General features: G+C 38.5%; 1 protein-coding gene across 6 annotated transcripts in view; it reads left to right on the forward strand.

The window, feature by feature from the left end:
• Positions 1-16722, forward strand: part of ARHGAP10 (Rho GTPase activating protein 10) — a 153755-nt gene that overhangs the window by 106019 nt on the left and 31014 nt on the right. For all 6 annotated transcript variants that reach the window (XR_001293905.2, XM_013951702.2, XM_013951699.2 and 3 more), the window contains one exon: positions 5592-5742. Coding sequence is in view for 5 of the 6 variants with exons in the window: in XM_013951702.2 (XP_013807156.1) it covers positions 5592-5742 (151 nt within the window). In the remaining variant the exon portion in view is untranslated. The remainder of the gene's footprint in view (positions 1-5591; positions 5743-16722) is intronic.

A 16722-nucleotide genomic window follows, 5' to 3' on the forward strand; every position in this document is an offset into this window, starting at 1 on the left:
GGCACGCTGATTCTTTTCCATGTATTCAAGGATAATAGATGCATGTTCTGAGTGGTTGGTGTTATGAGAGTGAAATGGGGGTTTTGTCTTGCAACAAAATCATGGCACAGATTTAAATTGTTATTTTTTTTTTAATATAAATTTATTCTCATTAGCTCTATTACTAAGTCTCCATTTTTTTCTCCCCTGTTTCTCTTCCAACTCTGTCCTTGGTGTTTGCCTCCCACTGATTTTTAGAGGAAATTTTAATTACCCCAGTGATACAAAGCAGACAGAGATGACCTGATATCTGGGGCTTTTCTTAAAATGATTCCTGGCAAACATACTGAAATTCATTAATTAGTCCAACTTGAGACCGGAAAGGACAGAGCAGTATTCCCATGTAGCGGCAGAATCTACAGTTTCAGTGCAGCTGTACATCTAGTCATGAATCTATGGAATAGACCTAGTTAAATCAGGGTATTCCTAGCTATGGGGTTTTTTGAATTTCTAAAAGCATCTCTACAATAGCTCAGGATCTAGAGTCCAACACTGTTGTTGCAAATTAAGGGGAATCTGGCAAAATTCCTTGGGCTATTGCCATATGGATCTGCTAGTAGAATACAGTATGATAATAGGTTGAATTTGGCTCATTACTCTCAAGAAATGCTTCCATAGACTTTGTGGGACCTAGGTTTAGAAATTGGAATGTCTGTAAGTAGGAATGGTCTTGGTCTCACTCCTATAGACAGAACCGTTATTAGCAGTACATATGCAAGATGGTTAGCGGTTTGTTTAGCTCTGTAGAGTATCCATTTTGTACTATTGCCTATGGAGAAATAGGTCAAACATACCAGTGTTTTAAATAGCTCAACAAGATTCTCACCTTTTTTTGCTGTAGCTTTTACACTGCAGGCTTGAAGACTGACCCACTGCTTAACTCAGTGTGCATCTTTAAATTCTGCTTTCATATAAGAGCAAACCTAAACAACCATTTAAAATACAAACTAACTGGAATAGGAGTGACTGATGGTAGAATTTGTTGCTTGATAAAATTTTGTGAGTGCTACATATATAAGTTTTCTCCAGTATGTAAGTTGTTTCTTTTACCTTCGGGGTTTGCCCCCAGGTAGATCAATAGCAGGATGCTAATGCTTCTGAGAACTAAAATGTAGAAGATTGATATTCTATAAACCCAGTGCAGTTTGGCCAAAGTCTCTAAAACTATATAACACTGGATGTGACTGCGATGTCCTTAACCTTTGAGGTTGGTTTGGTACATTTTTTATTCTTTCTTGAATGAGGTAATTCAATGACCAGACTTCATTCTTGTCTTTATGTAGGCATTAGTCTAAGCTGCTGTAACTTTGGCAATCCAAATGAATGATGGTGGTAGGTCTGGATTTTTACATGAGGGGATGAAATCCCACCCTGTTCTCCTGTGGGTGGGATTCCATCCTACTGGATATGAGAGGTTGCCTTGCTATGCCGCATAGTAGCCACAGTTTGCAAAGCAAGGAGGTACTCTGGAACTTTGTCAGGTGTGCTCCCATACTGTTGTGCAAGTAAGTCAAAGCACTGAATTGTTGGTACCTTTTTGGGTGCCCTCCGAGTATATTGCTTGTGTATTATTTTGAATATCATCTCCTGTGCAGATGCAGTGTACTTCTGATTACAGATTTTGCACAGCAGGAATCTTTTATTAGCTGTGAAACATTTATACTTAAATGCTATTTAAATAATTAATAAGGCCAGGAGCAAAGTTGAATTAAAAAATCTGTTCTGCCCACAACTGGAATAAAGCATGCTTCCATCCCCCCAGTCTCAGGGAGATGTTACAATGCTTCTGTCAGTGCAAGAGCCAAATATCCATTAAGGCATGATGAAAAGTACTTGTCAATTTAAGTGAAGGTAAACTCAAAGAAAGCAAGAAAGAGAAACTGAGTGCTATATGTGCACTTCTCAGGGCAGCGGTTGACTTTCTGCTTGCTTTTCTGATTCTTGCCTTTGTAAAACTGTGGTATGAACTGTAGCTTTGGCCTGCAAAAGAAAGAGATTGTTGCTGCTGAAAAGGCAGGTCTGGTCAAGCAAGGGCTGTGCTGGTGTTCATTTTCCTACTGAAAAGATAGAAAAGACAAAAAAGACAAAAAGACAAGAGTAGAGGTGATCACAAATATGAGCAACTTGAAAGAGGAAGAATGACCCCAAATATACTTCCTGATGTAACACATGAGGGCAGGCTGCTGTTTCTTTTATATCAGAAACAACCAGATCTAGTAATATTCCTGGTGTTTTTCTTGTCTCAGAAAGTCCTGCAGGACAACTCATGCTTCTCAGTGATTTCAGGGCTGAGTCTGACAATTAGGCTCAATTTGCTCTGCATGAGTAAATTACAAATAGCCAAGAGACTTCATTCTCTAGTGCACTTCTAAATACCTCTTTCACAAACCTCTTTCTTCTCAGTGGTGACAGATATTGAATGTTAGCACAAGAAGAGAGAGAACAAGGGCTTATAACGTTGCATCAGAGAAATGTGGGAGTGAGAAAGTGGGAGTTTATTTGTACCCTTGTCCTTGCCTTGCCCTGGTTTCACTGAATGTAGAGAACTGGGGGTCTCATGCTGTGCAGGAGCTCTTAGCAGGCAATTTTCAGCTCCTTAGAAAACAATATACCACTTACTGACCTTATCCCAGAAGCGAAACTTCGCTACCAATCTGTTATGCCAAAAATTGGAGAGTGGAGTGAGGTAAAAAATGTGGTGGGCCTAATGCCCACCTGAATGTCTGTCTACAGAAGGTAACTTTGACAGGAATCAGCCCAGCATCACTAGTGGGTAGCGCTGGGTTGCACAGAGCAGTGCTGTTGGGAAGCATTGGTGCACAATTCTGCCACTAGCTGGCCTAAAAAATAAAGGTGATATGATTTAATGCCTTCTCACATCACCCAGTTCTTGGGTGGCTGTGACCAGTTCAGGAAAGAGCTAGGAGTGGTAAGCCTTTCTCAGCTAGAAGAGAAATGACCGTCTTTTGAGAAGTTCCTAACAGTGAAAGAGAAGACTTAGTGCCACCAAATTTTGTTTTATGAGGGGAGGGATAACTGCTTTATAGATTATGATCGTGTCTGAGGGGACTGATGGCTGCCTGGCTCAAATATCATTGTGCAGTTAGTTAGCATGTGCATGGACTTCTACAGTTTGAAGTGCACTTTCAGTGCTTTATGGTTATTTCTCCTGTTTGTTGTGTAGTTGTTTTTTTTTTCATAAAACAAAACAAAAAGAAACAATTATTTTTCCCACCACATAGCTAGTTACAATCAGAAATCTGCTTGGATTCATTACCTGCCTCCAGCTCATTATCCTGTTCCCTCTCTGGCACTGGATATTGTTGAGTAAGAATTGTCTTTATGGTTTTCTTGATTGCGTTTTGCTTTTGTGACTCTCTTAATCTCTCACGTTAGTAATTTTACAAGAGTATATTGAAAAATTCATGAAGGATCAGGAAAAAACACAGAAGAACTTTACTGCAAGCTGTGCAAGTCACCTGCATGCAAGAAAGCTCATCTCTTACACAATACTCCTGAGTAATACTTGTTCTTCTCATCCTTCATTGATTTCAGTGGAGATGCATGGATAAGGCTGTAAAATTAAACACAGCTGTGGAATGTGACGTAGTAAACAATATGCTGAAACCTCTTGGCAGAGAACTACTTACCAGAGAGCCCAAATGCACCACTTAGTCTATGGGAAAGATGGTATTAAAAGTTTTTGGTGCTCTTGAATTTTTCAGAAGCAGATATTTATCCCTAAAATTGCTCAGTCTAGCCTTGTACTTGCACATAAGGGGGCAGTGTGGTACTGTTAGCCAAGTGCCTTGTAGGTGCGCATTAGACTTCATTATTATATATTGCATCATGTTGTAAAAAATGGCTTGAGAACTCTGAGTACAATTAGAGTTTTGTGACTGTCTGCAAGTGAAGCTGCGTCTGCACTGGGGAGAAGCAGGTTGCACTGTTTTCTTTTCTCCTTTGTATAAATATTTTGTTTGCTTATAGAGAGTTCTGTACATTATTTTGGTTCTCTCTCATAATCAGTGTTTGTAGGCACATGAAGGAGTAGGAGCCAGCTTTCTTAAAACTGGTATGGGGAAATTCAAATTATGTCATTTCGCCTCCCCCATCCCCAGGGCAATATCCACCCAAGGGGAGCAAATCCAGTATTTCCACTGGAGCTTTCCTTTGCATACAATATGTAGGCTTCCTGACCACTGCTGCTCAATTTTGACAGTATGATCATTCTTCTCTGCTTTTCATGGAGAAAGGTGTCTCTGCTTATTTTGTACCGTCACAGTCTTCTACCTGTCAATGAGAGAGTGATCATTAAGTAACCACTTAATGGCAAGAGAATAGCCAGTGTATATATAAGTCCTTGGGTCATCTAATTCCTGCACACATAATATTCAGGTTAGGATATGATGCCATATAGTTTCTCATAATTTTAACATGATGTCTTGAGTTGCTTACCACAAGGTGATTTTGGCAGTTTCCTTGTGTTTTGTGTAGCCTGGCTGGCTTTTAGCTTCATGCTGCACCTGAGACGTGCTGTAGTAATCCAAAAATGTGTTTTCTGTGGTGGCTCTTTATTTATACCTTCTGCATGAATTTCTACTTCATAAAAAGCTTCTCCTTTGAAGATTCATTATGAGTCTCCTCTTTGTAGCATTTCCCATACGGATATGTGGCTTTGGGAGACTGCAGGGTACAGGAACACTGCATACTGTTTCATTATATTTTGGTATATTACTATGTTGTGTTGCTCTAAGGTGCCCTGCAGACACAGGGCTTCCTTTTTGTACAGCTGCTGTTTGCGTTTATCTTCTGGTTTGTCTTTGATGAAATGGATAGTTAAGCTAATTCGTTCATGTGAATCTGCCATGATCAGTTGTAAAACGCTACTGTTAAATTGTGCACTGGCATACTGATAATCTTCTAAAAGTAAATCAGCATCATTAGATTGCACCTTGTATGTGGCAGTTAAAGTAAAAATGCCATCAACTTGAACAAATCCACATCGCTGGTTTATCCAGAGAGAAATGACATGGTATTTTGTATGGAGGGGTGATATGCTAATGGTCATGACTGTAAAGATAAAATGACAGAAAATGAAATCCTTTTTGTATGTGTCTTCATGAATATCATCATTTAATAAAAATAAGATTCAAATGTAATGGCTAACTGAAAAATTTTGTCAAAATTATAGGTCCTAGCTAAAACTGTAAAACATTTTGATTACTGGTTCGTAAAGTTAGTGTCTGTCCCTCCCCCTCCATCCTAGTTGGCAAGTGTGGTTGCATGTATTTGGTCTGTGGATTAACTGATTTGCAGCTTGGTTAATGTGTAGACAGTGGTCTTGCTTATTTTATTTATTTATTTATTTATTTTAAAAGCACTCATTAAAGACGTACGGCACACTCCCAAACTTGAAGGAATGGATTTTTGGCTCCTGCCTGCTTTGAATGAAATCCAAAGCTAATGTTGTTTGATAATGGTTTACAGTTGCATTACACAGGTTGCTCTTCATGATAAATAATTGAAGCCCTTTGTGTTCTTGATTGCAGATTTTCAAAACCCTGCCTGATGCCACTTTCCCTGAGCCAATCTCTATGTCAGTATCTCCTCCAAATGCCCCACCAAGGCAATCAAGAAGACAAGGACAACGTAATAAGAGGCCTCTGGCTGTGTACAATCTTTGTCTTGAGCTGGATGATGGTGAGATGTTAGTTATACTTTCAGTCTTTGCAGCAGATTGTTGTTATTGTGTATCCTGTCTTCCATAAGTGTTTTTGCTTCATGTTTCATTGGTATACGTGTATGCATGCGCATGCATGCTTGTTTAATTGGCTTGGAACATGTAAAGAAGTAAGGAGGTTATAGAGAGCATAGTTTTCTGACATATGTTTAAAAGTAGGACAAACTGTCTTAAATATGCTTTTCCCCTCTAAAAAAGAAGCCGCTCCCATTTCTTTTGGGAAATCTCTTTGACCTCTGCTGAAGATTACACAGTCATAAGATAAATGGAGAGAGAACTAAAATTAAAGCAAATCTTTTATGAGAAGAGCTAATGCACTCTACTGTTAAATTCATCTGGATTAAAGGCTCAGATCACCACTGCACTAGAGAATACTACTACTTCACTTGAATCTTTAATACCTTGGTGTTACTAGCAGTAAATACTCATAGACTTGCTTGACTGTTGAGAAGTTAAAAAAAAAAAAAAAATCCTGTTTTTGCATGGAGTCTGCAGTAGCAATGTACAGTGAGGCATAGGGTATATAACATCTTATATATTCTGACTGTTGGCCAGAAAAGTAATCATTTTTTTGAAATCTCATTGCTTGGGGCGACATACAGTACTGAGAAAGCAAGTCAGGGCTCATTTTATGTTAGAGATTTTCTCCACCCTATTCCCTTTTTCCCTCCTGATGTTGTTAGTCAATTATACTTTCACTTGAAGAAGCATAGGATCAAGGCATGAAGTTCAGTTATCAGCAAGTGAAAATAAACAGGAAGATTTTGAACTCATGCACTAGTACGAAATTCGCTGTTGAACTGTCATTGAATCAGTGGTCAACAGTGGTTAATTTGATAAGGAAAGAGCAGAAACAACAGTTCTAAATGCAAGTTTTAGAAATAAACTTAGTACAGCTTATTGTCTCAAAGCTGGTTTTAAAAAGACTCTGCAGGAAATTCTTCATGTCTGTCATCAAGTTTATTTCACTAGAGACATGTAATCTTTGTTCCTTTCTTTTCCTGCATCAAATATGAAGCTAAATGTATTGACTAGAAAGTGTTTAAGGTGCATCTACTTAAAAAGCTTAAAGCTGTGTGAATATGCTACCAAAAGCTAAGAAAGCTCTTAAGCTGTATCTGCAATAATAAAGTAATCTTCCGTTTATTTATTTATTTATTTATTTGCAATTAAGACACTCAGGGTTGTTTAAATCTAATTTTGAATATGAATCCCAGTGGGTGACAAGTGCTGCAGCTTTTCTCCAATTCCATGCCTCAAAGTGTACACTGAGGAACTGACTTCAACCCGAACCCAGTAGATGGAAAATTCTTGATAGATGTTTGTTTAGTGTAATATCCAAAAAAGTGATGTTACTGTTAAAAACTATTTTATAAATGCTCCATTTCTTCTAAATACAGTCCATGTTTTTATCTGGTTGAAGCATTCTGAACCAAGAGAAGAACGAGGATTGTTACAGGTTTCTAATTGTTGTATATCATACAGAAATTTGGTACTTGTCTGGGAGTTTAATGTGGTGAATTGCTAAGTAATCTGATATATCATTATAGATGGTAGAACAGTGATGAAGGTGGAATTGCTGCGACTGTGAAGTCATGGTTCTGTGATGCATTTCACTGAGTGTCAGGGGGAGCTGAGAATAATAGTTCCCCTTGTGACTTCTGAAAAATAGCCTCTGTAGCATCTCCTGCTGCTGCTGCTGAAGGTAGCAGTATCCCGTAGTGGCTCTCGATATCTTGTTGCTAGAAGCTGGCTTTTGATGGGTGATTAGTCTGAGCTATATGCTAATGCCTGTTTTATTTGCGTTTTGGCCCTATAGTCATATGAGGAGTGGTGGTCAGGAGCTGGTGCCATGGTTGTTTGGCCTGTGTGCAATATACATTGTCTTACAGTACATTGAGACCAACTGCATCATGGCAGGACCTGAGGAACTGCTCCAATGGATTGGGTACATAGTACATAAATGAGCCGGGCTGATTAATTGTGTAGTCACTGACTAGAGCTCAGTGCCTCCAAATACGCGCTGTGGCCTTCGGTTACTTTCTTTTGTGGGGTGGGGGAATAAAAGTGAGCCTGGGCTTTGTTCCATATTTACCTAGTTTCTTGGCCAACAAATGCATGTTTTATAACTGCTCTTTGGAAGATTTTATCCTGTGTGTGTTTTTAACAGGAAATTAAACCTTAAACCCCTTCCCTCCCCCCTCTTTATTCACAATGGCATGAGTTAAGCAGCAGGCATAAGCCAGTGTTTTGTATTTCCTGGATATGGCCAAATTATCATAATCTTGTTTTAAACCAAGTAGCTAATACATATTTATCCATAAACATATTTGTAGACAATGTACCTTTAAAGCTATTGTAATTATATATAAATATTTTCTATGCCTTGAAACTAGAAGTGTTTTGGAGACAAAATCTCTCCATGCTGGAAAACTTCTTGAGAGTGTTTCGTTTAGGATTGTTATGCAAACCAGGAAATTGTTAGAAAAGCGGAAACAAGTCTTTAACTATCAGCTGCTCCAGGGAGTTAACAGGCTTCAGAACCTACTGCTAGAATTGAAAATGCAGGGCTGAGGCCAGTTTTCTTTTTATAAGCACTTTTTCAGTCAGAAAGCTTCTCGACTGCACACAGAGTGTATGCAGCTACCACCCAGAAAGGGCTGTAACCGAAATAAATATTCGTAGATACAATAACTTGAAGAACACACACTATGTTTGATTAAAATCTTTATTTTGTCTTCTAGTAGTTAGCTGAGTTATGATAGTGCATAAATTTTCCTTGTACATGGCAATTAGGTGATGTTAAACCTATTTCCAAACAATTCAGGTATTGTCTTTGCTAGAGTAACGATCTCCATTTCCTGAAAAACAAAGTGAAGGAACAAATGATAACGTCCATTTTTCTTTCAACTTTTTTCCTCCATGGTAAGCCAGTTACTAAATTTTCATTCTGAAGTTTTTCAACATTTCAGTGTCTTGTTTAGAACTACACTTCATGGGGAACTGTGAGCCACTTTCATACGTGGCATCATCCCAAAGTTTTTGCTTCAGCAAAATGAGGATTTACCTTAGATTTACATTAGGATCAATTCCAGAGTTTTCTTGCCTTCTCAAATGAGGACTTGATTTTGGTTTTGTTGTTGTTTTTCTTATAGCGTTTTTCTTCTACTATCTGAATGAACTTTAAAGTGAATTAGATGCAGAAACTCCTGTGGCTTACACAGCTATATACAAATCTCAGCTATATACAAATAAGTTTGCATTCTCTGTCTCCTGAGAGAGAAAGACTGTTGGCTAGAACAAGGAGATGTTTATCCTTTTCTTCTAAAAATGTCATTGGGTCTTTATTTTCTATTTGGACAGTCAGTACATATCAGAAGAGAGCTCTGTTTATATTTCTTCTAGAGGGCAACACAGAGGTATATGTGCTCCCTTCTGGTTTTATTTTAATTTTTTATATAATTTTCTCATCTTGTAGCAAAACTGTCTTTTGTTTTGCTTCATGTTTTTCTGTGCCTGAGACTTACAGATTATTAGACTATTTTGCAGGGCTGCTAGAACAACATAGCAGGAAAGGTCCTCTGTAAGGTAGGCAATATAATGCAGTCCATCCAAGATGAGCAGACAGTAGGCATGAGAATTGCATAAATCACACCTAGAGTCAAGAAATGGGTCTTGCATGGCAAGTCATCCAACAGCAGTACAATGTGTTTTCTAAACAAACCCAAATATACATGTCCTAAGCCACAATGCTTTGCTGATTCCTCGTTCTCTTTGAGCACTCTTTAGAAGTCAAAATTTGTCATTGGCACATACATGTGCACAGCATACTTGTATCGTGTTGGGGAGGAGTAACTTGTTTTGTTTTGTTTTTAAGATGTTTTGTCTCTCATCACCCCACTCAGGAACTCAGGAGGTATATGGACTGTTTGTGATACCTTTCTGCTGCTGCTATAAACTGAAAATTATAATGTTTTAGAAAACAGAATACCATGTAGAATTCTATTAAAAAAAATAAATTAGAATTGCTGCTTAACTCTTTGAAACTTTGTGCTAACATTAACCGATCCTCTAAGCCAGAACTGTATTACCCTTTTATGTATCTATGGAAACTGAAGTATGAATGGTATGTTTGTGTTAAATAGGAGGAGCTCCTTTTAATTTTTGTGGCGACTGGGATGATACAGTGTCTTAAATTGGGTGATAAGTGGATTTTCTATAACTAGTGTGGCATTCATATTATTAAATCATCTCATGGAAATAAAATGTGGTACATGTAATGGTTATATAGCTCCCATGCTTTATTTCCTCCCCCTCCTCCTATCCCTTCCTGCCCCAAACAAGTAAGTAAAAAACATAAACTTAATTTGGAATTACTGAACATAAAACCTGGATGTTAGAGGAAGCCTTGGATTTATAATAATGAGACTGATCTTTAGGGCTGGAGGAGCCCAGAGCTGCAAGGTTGCAGGTGTGAAACCTGGCCTTGAACTCTTTCTATTTCTGAATCTGCTGTTTGGAAGTGTTTCTGTAACCTGGCACACACTAGGGGAAATGGAAAGAAAAGCAACTACATAGGCATATCAAAAAGCCATAAGGGCTTGCAACACTTGCTTACAAAGCTATTGTTAACAGCTGAGGAGGACACAGTTATGCTGTTACCAAGTAGGTGCACCGATATTAGTTGAGAGAGGAAGATCAGAATGATTGCTGTTTGCCATGTAGAGTTTAAGATAGTTCATATTGCACCTTGCTGCAAGAATGGCTCCTGCAGTTCTGCAGGCTGTGATACAGCTTTTTCTACCTCGTGACTCTGAGTAGGATGACTGCTACACAGTAAAAGTCTTTTTGAGCTACTGCTCAAGGTAAAAGTAAAGGTGAAACTTTATCTTAGGTGATAGAGGTCATGTATAAGGTCCCGGTTTCCTATCTAGAAAATCAACTTCTGCCTAGAAAGCTTTGGTTCAACAGAAGATGCCTGTTTCCTTGGAGGTAGGGCATTATTTTGGCCTGTGCTTTGTATATGCAATATGCATTGTCTGTCCATTGTTATACTTCTGTATAATCTACTTGCTACAGTCTACCTGCTGCATGGTTATCTGAGAACAAATTTAGCTGTCATAATGTAGTAAACATCTTTTAACTTCTGCTTCTTTTCAAAGGATGTGTGTCAGATCTTTGTGGTAGTCTTAAGAATTGCCTTAGCCAGTACCATAGCAAATGCTTCTCTGCTTTCGGTATATGGAATATACAGCCTGTAGAAATGTTCAAAATAAACACATCCTCATGTGCACACGTGTGCACGCAGTGGGAACCAGAAGTGTAGGGAAAGGGAATATGGATAGAACAGAACTAAACTCTGAATTTAAAGAAAGAATGGAGAGCTTAGGAAAGGGTCAGTCTTCCTTTGAGAGCAGTCATTATTAAAAATCTCTGATCTCCTGTAATATACCTTCATCTCTTTACTTCTCCACCTTCTGCACACAGACACGCAAGGGCACATAATACTGTAAGAAGGCCAATTTGGCATGCTAAAAGCTATTAATGCAAAGCATGGAAGTCACTGACGTATCCATGCTACATGCCAGCTGTGCCGTGTCCAGCCTCTGTTGGTTGAAAATAAATGCTCTCACATAGCACAGAAGAGCGTAAGTAGAATAAAGACTTGAAGCAGTTCAACTCTTTCTAGTTTAAACCAGTTTGCTATGGTTGAGAGTCTGTATTTCACTGAACAAGATGTTTCCTCATGTGGGGTTGCTTTCACAGGTGACAAGGATAGGAGAGAAGAATCTTGCAGGGGAAGGGGTGAACTTTCTGAAAGGCTGATATGAGAGGTAGAGAATATTACTCCTCTTCCTGTTTTGCTCCCACTGTGCGTCAGTCCTTCCCATTCAGTCAGAAAAAAATGTATTGTTGTTCTTCCATTAGCTTCTGCATCAGATCTTTGTCCTATTTGCTCTTCTCTTTCCCAGTTATCTTCCGTTTTCCTCTTTTGAAAGCTGCACTTATACTTGATGGTGCGAAGTGAACCAGATCATCACTGTCACTTCCTTCCTTGCCACCTGCAAGTACCTGCAACTTGCTGAACCAACAGGGAGATTGAAGGAGTATTTACGGGGCTAGCATGGAGAAGTGAGAGTGATGGGACCAGCATGGTTAGAATTGCAGTCTAATCTAAGATGACTTGACTAGAGCCAAGCAAATTAGCCTCAGAGACCATGTTAGTGGAAATCTGCAAGCGAAGAAGATGCATGATGCCTGGCAAGTTTGGTTATCCCACTGAGCAAGTGAGTTTCTATTGTTCTGTAACATGCGTGCAAATTCACTGATGATGAGATGAATGCTTTAGCTTCCTCTCCCTCCCCTGCTATTAGCACTGCTTGGTGCAGCCTATGTGCTGCACAGCCTCCCTTAGCTTGTTTTCAGTCTTCTCTCAAGTGATACATAGGTATCCTGCTTCATCCCTCTCTCAGTCACTGCTGTCACAGAAGGCGAGAGAGAGACTTTTGTGTTCTCTGAGGTGAACAAAATGAGGAAGGAGGCACAGCCAAGTGTCATCAGCATGCTGAAAATGCTTTGGAGTATTCATATGAGAGACCTGACAAGTACACACTGTGAGAGCAGTTAGTTCTGGGGCAGTTAGTCTTTGTCGTTATCTGAATACCACCACAGGTTGTGGAATTAGTGGTAAAGAAGTTTCTCCTTTTAAAAGATCGTGGGAAGTAATTGCAAGGGAAGTAAGCTAAAAAGCAAAAAGTGTAGACAACAGCACAATATGGTCTCAGTTTGGCAGCAGGGGAGAAGAATTTTTGAACACCTTACCTTTGCAGGCTAGAAGGACTCTCACAGAGACATCTCCCAGCTGATGAGTGGCTGAATTGCTGACACAACAGAACAGAGAAAGAAAAGGAAACACAGAAAAATATTTTCATGGACTTTGGAATTTTTGATGCTATGGAAGAAGCACTACTGAATCAGAGAAGTTTTTGTACTGGTCATAGTATTAAACTACCTTTTCTGGATTACTTTGGGTTTTCATAGTTCTCATTGTCATTCATTAGACTAGGGCTGTTCTGTTGGTAGGTTTTGATATGGGACTGGACCATAGCTAAAGGTTACCTGGACCTTCAGAAACCCAAGGCATTTGATGCTACCAGAAAACTGGGACAATCCATCTATCTTGAAGTAGTTGCAGTTCGTTACAGCAGTTTTCAGCCGTGAAGTTAATGTGTGGCATTTGGCCAGCCTGGTAAAGCTGGAGGTCGTATGTGGCTTCCTGCCAAGTAGGATCTGGTAAAAACTGAGTAGTCTTTGAGTTTAGATACTGCTCTTATAATATTATTATTAATAATACAAATTTCATTTCACACAAATGAAAAGAGAAACTCCTCTGCGTGCTCATATCTGACCTCTGTTGTGTTTCAAAACTTAATTATGTGGTATTAACTAGCCCCCTCCCCAACATCATATCTGTGACTCTGTCTTGAGCTGTTTTTCCACAGCTTGAGGAAGAAATTGCAATTCTTTAAGCATTTTAGTTTTAGCTTGCTCAGTGAAAGGCTTACCTGCAGATCTATGCATCTCTGGGATTTTGTTAAAGGAAAGGAGTAATCTGAACAAGGTTATTCCTGAATTTTGAGAAAGAATCTGAAATGAAACAGGTATACCTTAGATAATTGCTTGCTATTACAAATTCAATGTATGTCTAGAAATATGTATTTTTAAAATTGAATTTTGCATTTTAAAAATGAGCAAGAAAGTATCATAGAGGAGGAGGGTAGGGTAATGACCCCAGAATCTCACTCGCCCCTCAGTAACTTGCGGATGCATACATATCTTTCTCTTTCCCAGCCCCAACTCAAACACCCATCTTTCTGGCTACAATTCTTGAGTTGCATCAGCCAGTCTTGAGGCAAATTCTGTCTACTGCAGCTTCCTCCTTTTTCTAACATTTCTGAATCATTATGTAGTTGGGAAAAACAGTCTTTCTACAAGCAAGCTACCCTGTGCATAAGATACACATGCTTGTACATGCACATAATTGAAAAATATATCAAAGTTGCTTTTTATCTAGGAAAAAAAGTGTAGTCAACTATAATAGTTGTGTTAATTATTTTGTCCGAGAGCAAAAGGAAGTAGCTGGCATGGAGATCTAATTCTTAGTACATGTGTTTTGAAAGGTAGCATTAAGCTGATGGATATGTGGGTCATCTGCTGTCCATTTTCTGAATGAAAACTACATTGGTTTTAGGGTATGTGAGTCTGTATTGATGTCTAAATTTATGTAAGAGCTAATAGCATTTTTCTTGTATTCTAGCTGCATACTAAGGCAGTACTGCAATGGTATAGGATTTGCTACACAGTGAAGATAATGGATACTCTTGGATAATGAAATGCAGTAATATAAAGCTATTTTTCTAACTGTTTACAGGAATCTGACCTTCAAACACTCATTTTTCAGGAAAATTGAAATAATTCTCTTTTTTAATTTTAGCATTTGCTATGATTTTTTTTCCCAAATGATAGATCATTATTAGCCTGTTTTGATGTGATTTAGCTTTAATTTGGAAGCTGATTTGGTTAAATAGCACAATTTCTGTAGGCTGGAGGTGAGTAGTAAACAATTCTGTTGACCAGATTCAGTGGTGTACTAAATAAAAGTACACAGTTTCTTAATTTACTTACAAATAGGTGGCTTGACTTACTTTATTCAGAAAACTTTAAAGATATGAAGGAGTAGGAGAATATCTGAATTCACCTGGTGCTTGGCATGATTACCACAGGATGGTGATGTTCTGTAACAGTGAACAAAGGATGCAGCCCTGCATCTGGAGAGAGGCCATTCCCAGTGCAGCCCTTTTAGCATCAGATCAGAGTCGTCTGATAACTCTGGCTATCATATAAAGCTTTCTCCACTAGTTACTTCTGGCTTTTCCCAGGAATGGGTGAATCATTTCTGGAGTGATGTTGCTTTTGTACGCACAGAAAGGTGTAAACATTTTGCTAGCATGAGCTAATGGCATCTTTTCTTTAGGGTTGGGCAAGTAGGTAGGTTAACTGTTTTCTTTCCCTCTTAGTTTAGATGTCTTGCTTCAAAATAAATTGCCTTTTGATTTCTGTTATGGATCTGATGTGAATGTTCTTGTTCCCACTACCAAATAATTTGTTCTGACTTCTGTTGACATTGTAACCTAGCTGGCTCCCTCCTATCAATAATTTAATTCATATAGGAATTCATAGAATAGCTTCTATAGGGTTCTTTGTCATAATATAGTGCTGTTTAGCTGCCTTTGACTTTGTTAAGTGATTGGTACTTCGTATTGTGGGATGACTTTTGGTTTGTATTGGCTTTGTGAGACAGCTAGTCTGCCATGTTTCTCATGCTTGTTTTCTATGGATGCTGAAGCTCTAGTACATGGAACTGAGTATATTTCTATTTCTTTTCTCTCCCTAAGCAATGAGATTTCTGTTAAAATGAAAACATAGCACATCCCTGCAAATTAACACAAGAGCAAAGCTACTTTCTACTTGGCTAAACTTCTGTATTGTTGAGGAAAGTTAGCTATTTATGGTGAATGAATGTTTGTTAACTCAGAGCTGGATGCAGCTGTGATGCTGATGAGGGAGGATGAGTGGCTGCACAGCAGTGCAGCTGCTTCCCCATATCATGACTGAGAAAATATCAGACTTAAAGGTGGCAATAGGGATTTTGCAGCATCTTTAGTCTCCCCTCCTCAATAATTCTTGCTGTCAGCTCTTGTCTGCAGTTAGACCTATATAACAATGGCAGAGTGAAATAAGTTATATCTCAGAGCATGTATGGTAGTTCTGTTCTGCTTGCATTTTTTTATCTCAGTAGGATATTTTAGTCTCCATTTACTTCAGAAACAGTCACTTTCATAAACTGCATTCATCTTCTGGCTACCCTTAAACTGTAGATACTGGTTGCAATGTCGATGCTTAAGTTTGGACTTTCTTTTAATAGTAAAGTATGTAATGCTTTAGTTTACTCAAGCTGAAGTTTGAAGAAAACTCTGTCACTCAGGCAAGCAATTAACAGTGTTAGCTCTCTGTTTTTCTTAGGTTTTATTACAAATGGTTTTTCTTGTTTAGAATTCTTAGAATAGAGTAAGGATTTGATTATTGACACTGCCAAAGTATTTTGGTTACTTTCAACTTTGGATGCCAGCAACAAAGTATTCTTAGACTAGCCAGTTGAAAAAAGAAAAAAAAGGCAACTGGGAGGTATATTGTGTTCAGTTAGGTGGAAGCCAAGTTCAGATATCTGGTATGGAGGGTCTGAGAGCTTTTACTTAGAAGCTTATCCAGACAAAAGGGAAAAAAGAATTGAAAGTTGTGTATTTGTTAGAGAGAACCTAAACGAGGTAAGTCTTAGTCTATGTAAGTACTTCCTTATCTCGTAAGGATTTTTCATTATGTGAAAGGGGGACATGAAGAGAAAAAATAATGTTTGGGTTGGAAACTGAATGGTAAGTAGTACCAGCTGGATCCAACCAGTGAATGGTGAGGATCAACCTAAGCTGTTATATTTTCTAGGTAGGGTTTGTCTAAATTATGCATGTCCATAAAGACAAAGCACAAGAATGTGTTGTGAAGGCACAGTGAAAGCTAGAAGGTTGAATGAGTGTTGTGATTAGAGCAGTGAACCAAAAAAATAATTTAGATGACAGTTTACAAGGATTTGAGCAGACAAAAAATTTAAAAAGTCAGTATGCAGAAGGTGGTGAGAATATGAAACAAGTTTTAACTCTCTGGAGATTAAAATTGGATCCTTGTACCTGTTCATGTAGGATGAGGAGGTAAATTGTAGAAGCAGCTTACTGGCAACTCTAGAAAGAAGGACAAGCTGAAGGCCCAAAGAACTCAGAGGCTTCCCACAGATATAGAAAAGAAAAGGTGAGGAGTTAATGGCTGGAGGC

Source organism: Apteryx mantelli, chromosome 5, assembly GCF_036417845.1.
Source record: "Apteryx mantelli isolate bAptMan1 chromosome 5, bAptMan1.hap1, whole genome shotgun sequence".
Taxonomy (NCBI): domain Eukaryota; kingdom Metazoa; phylum Chordata; class Aves; order Apterygiformes; family Apterygidae; genus Apteryx; species Apteryx mantelli.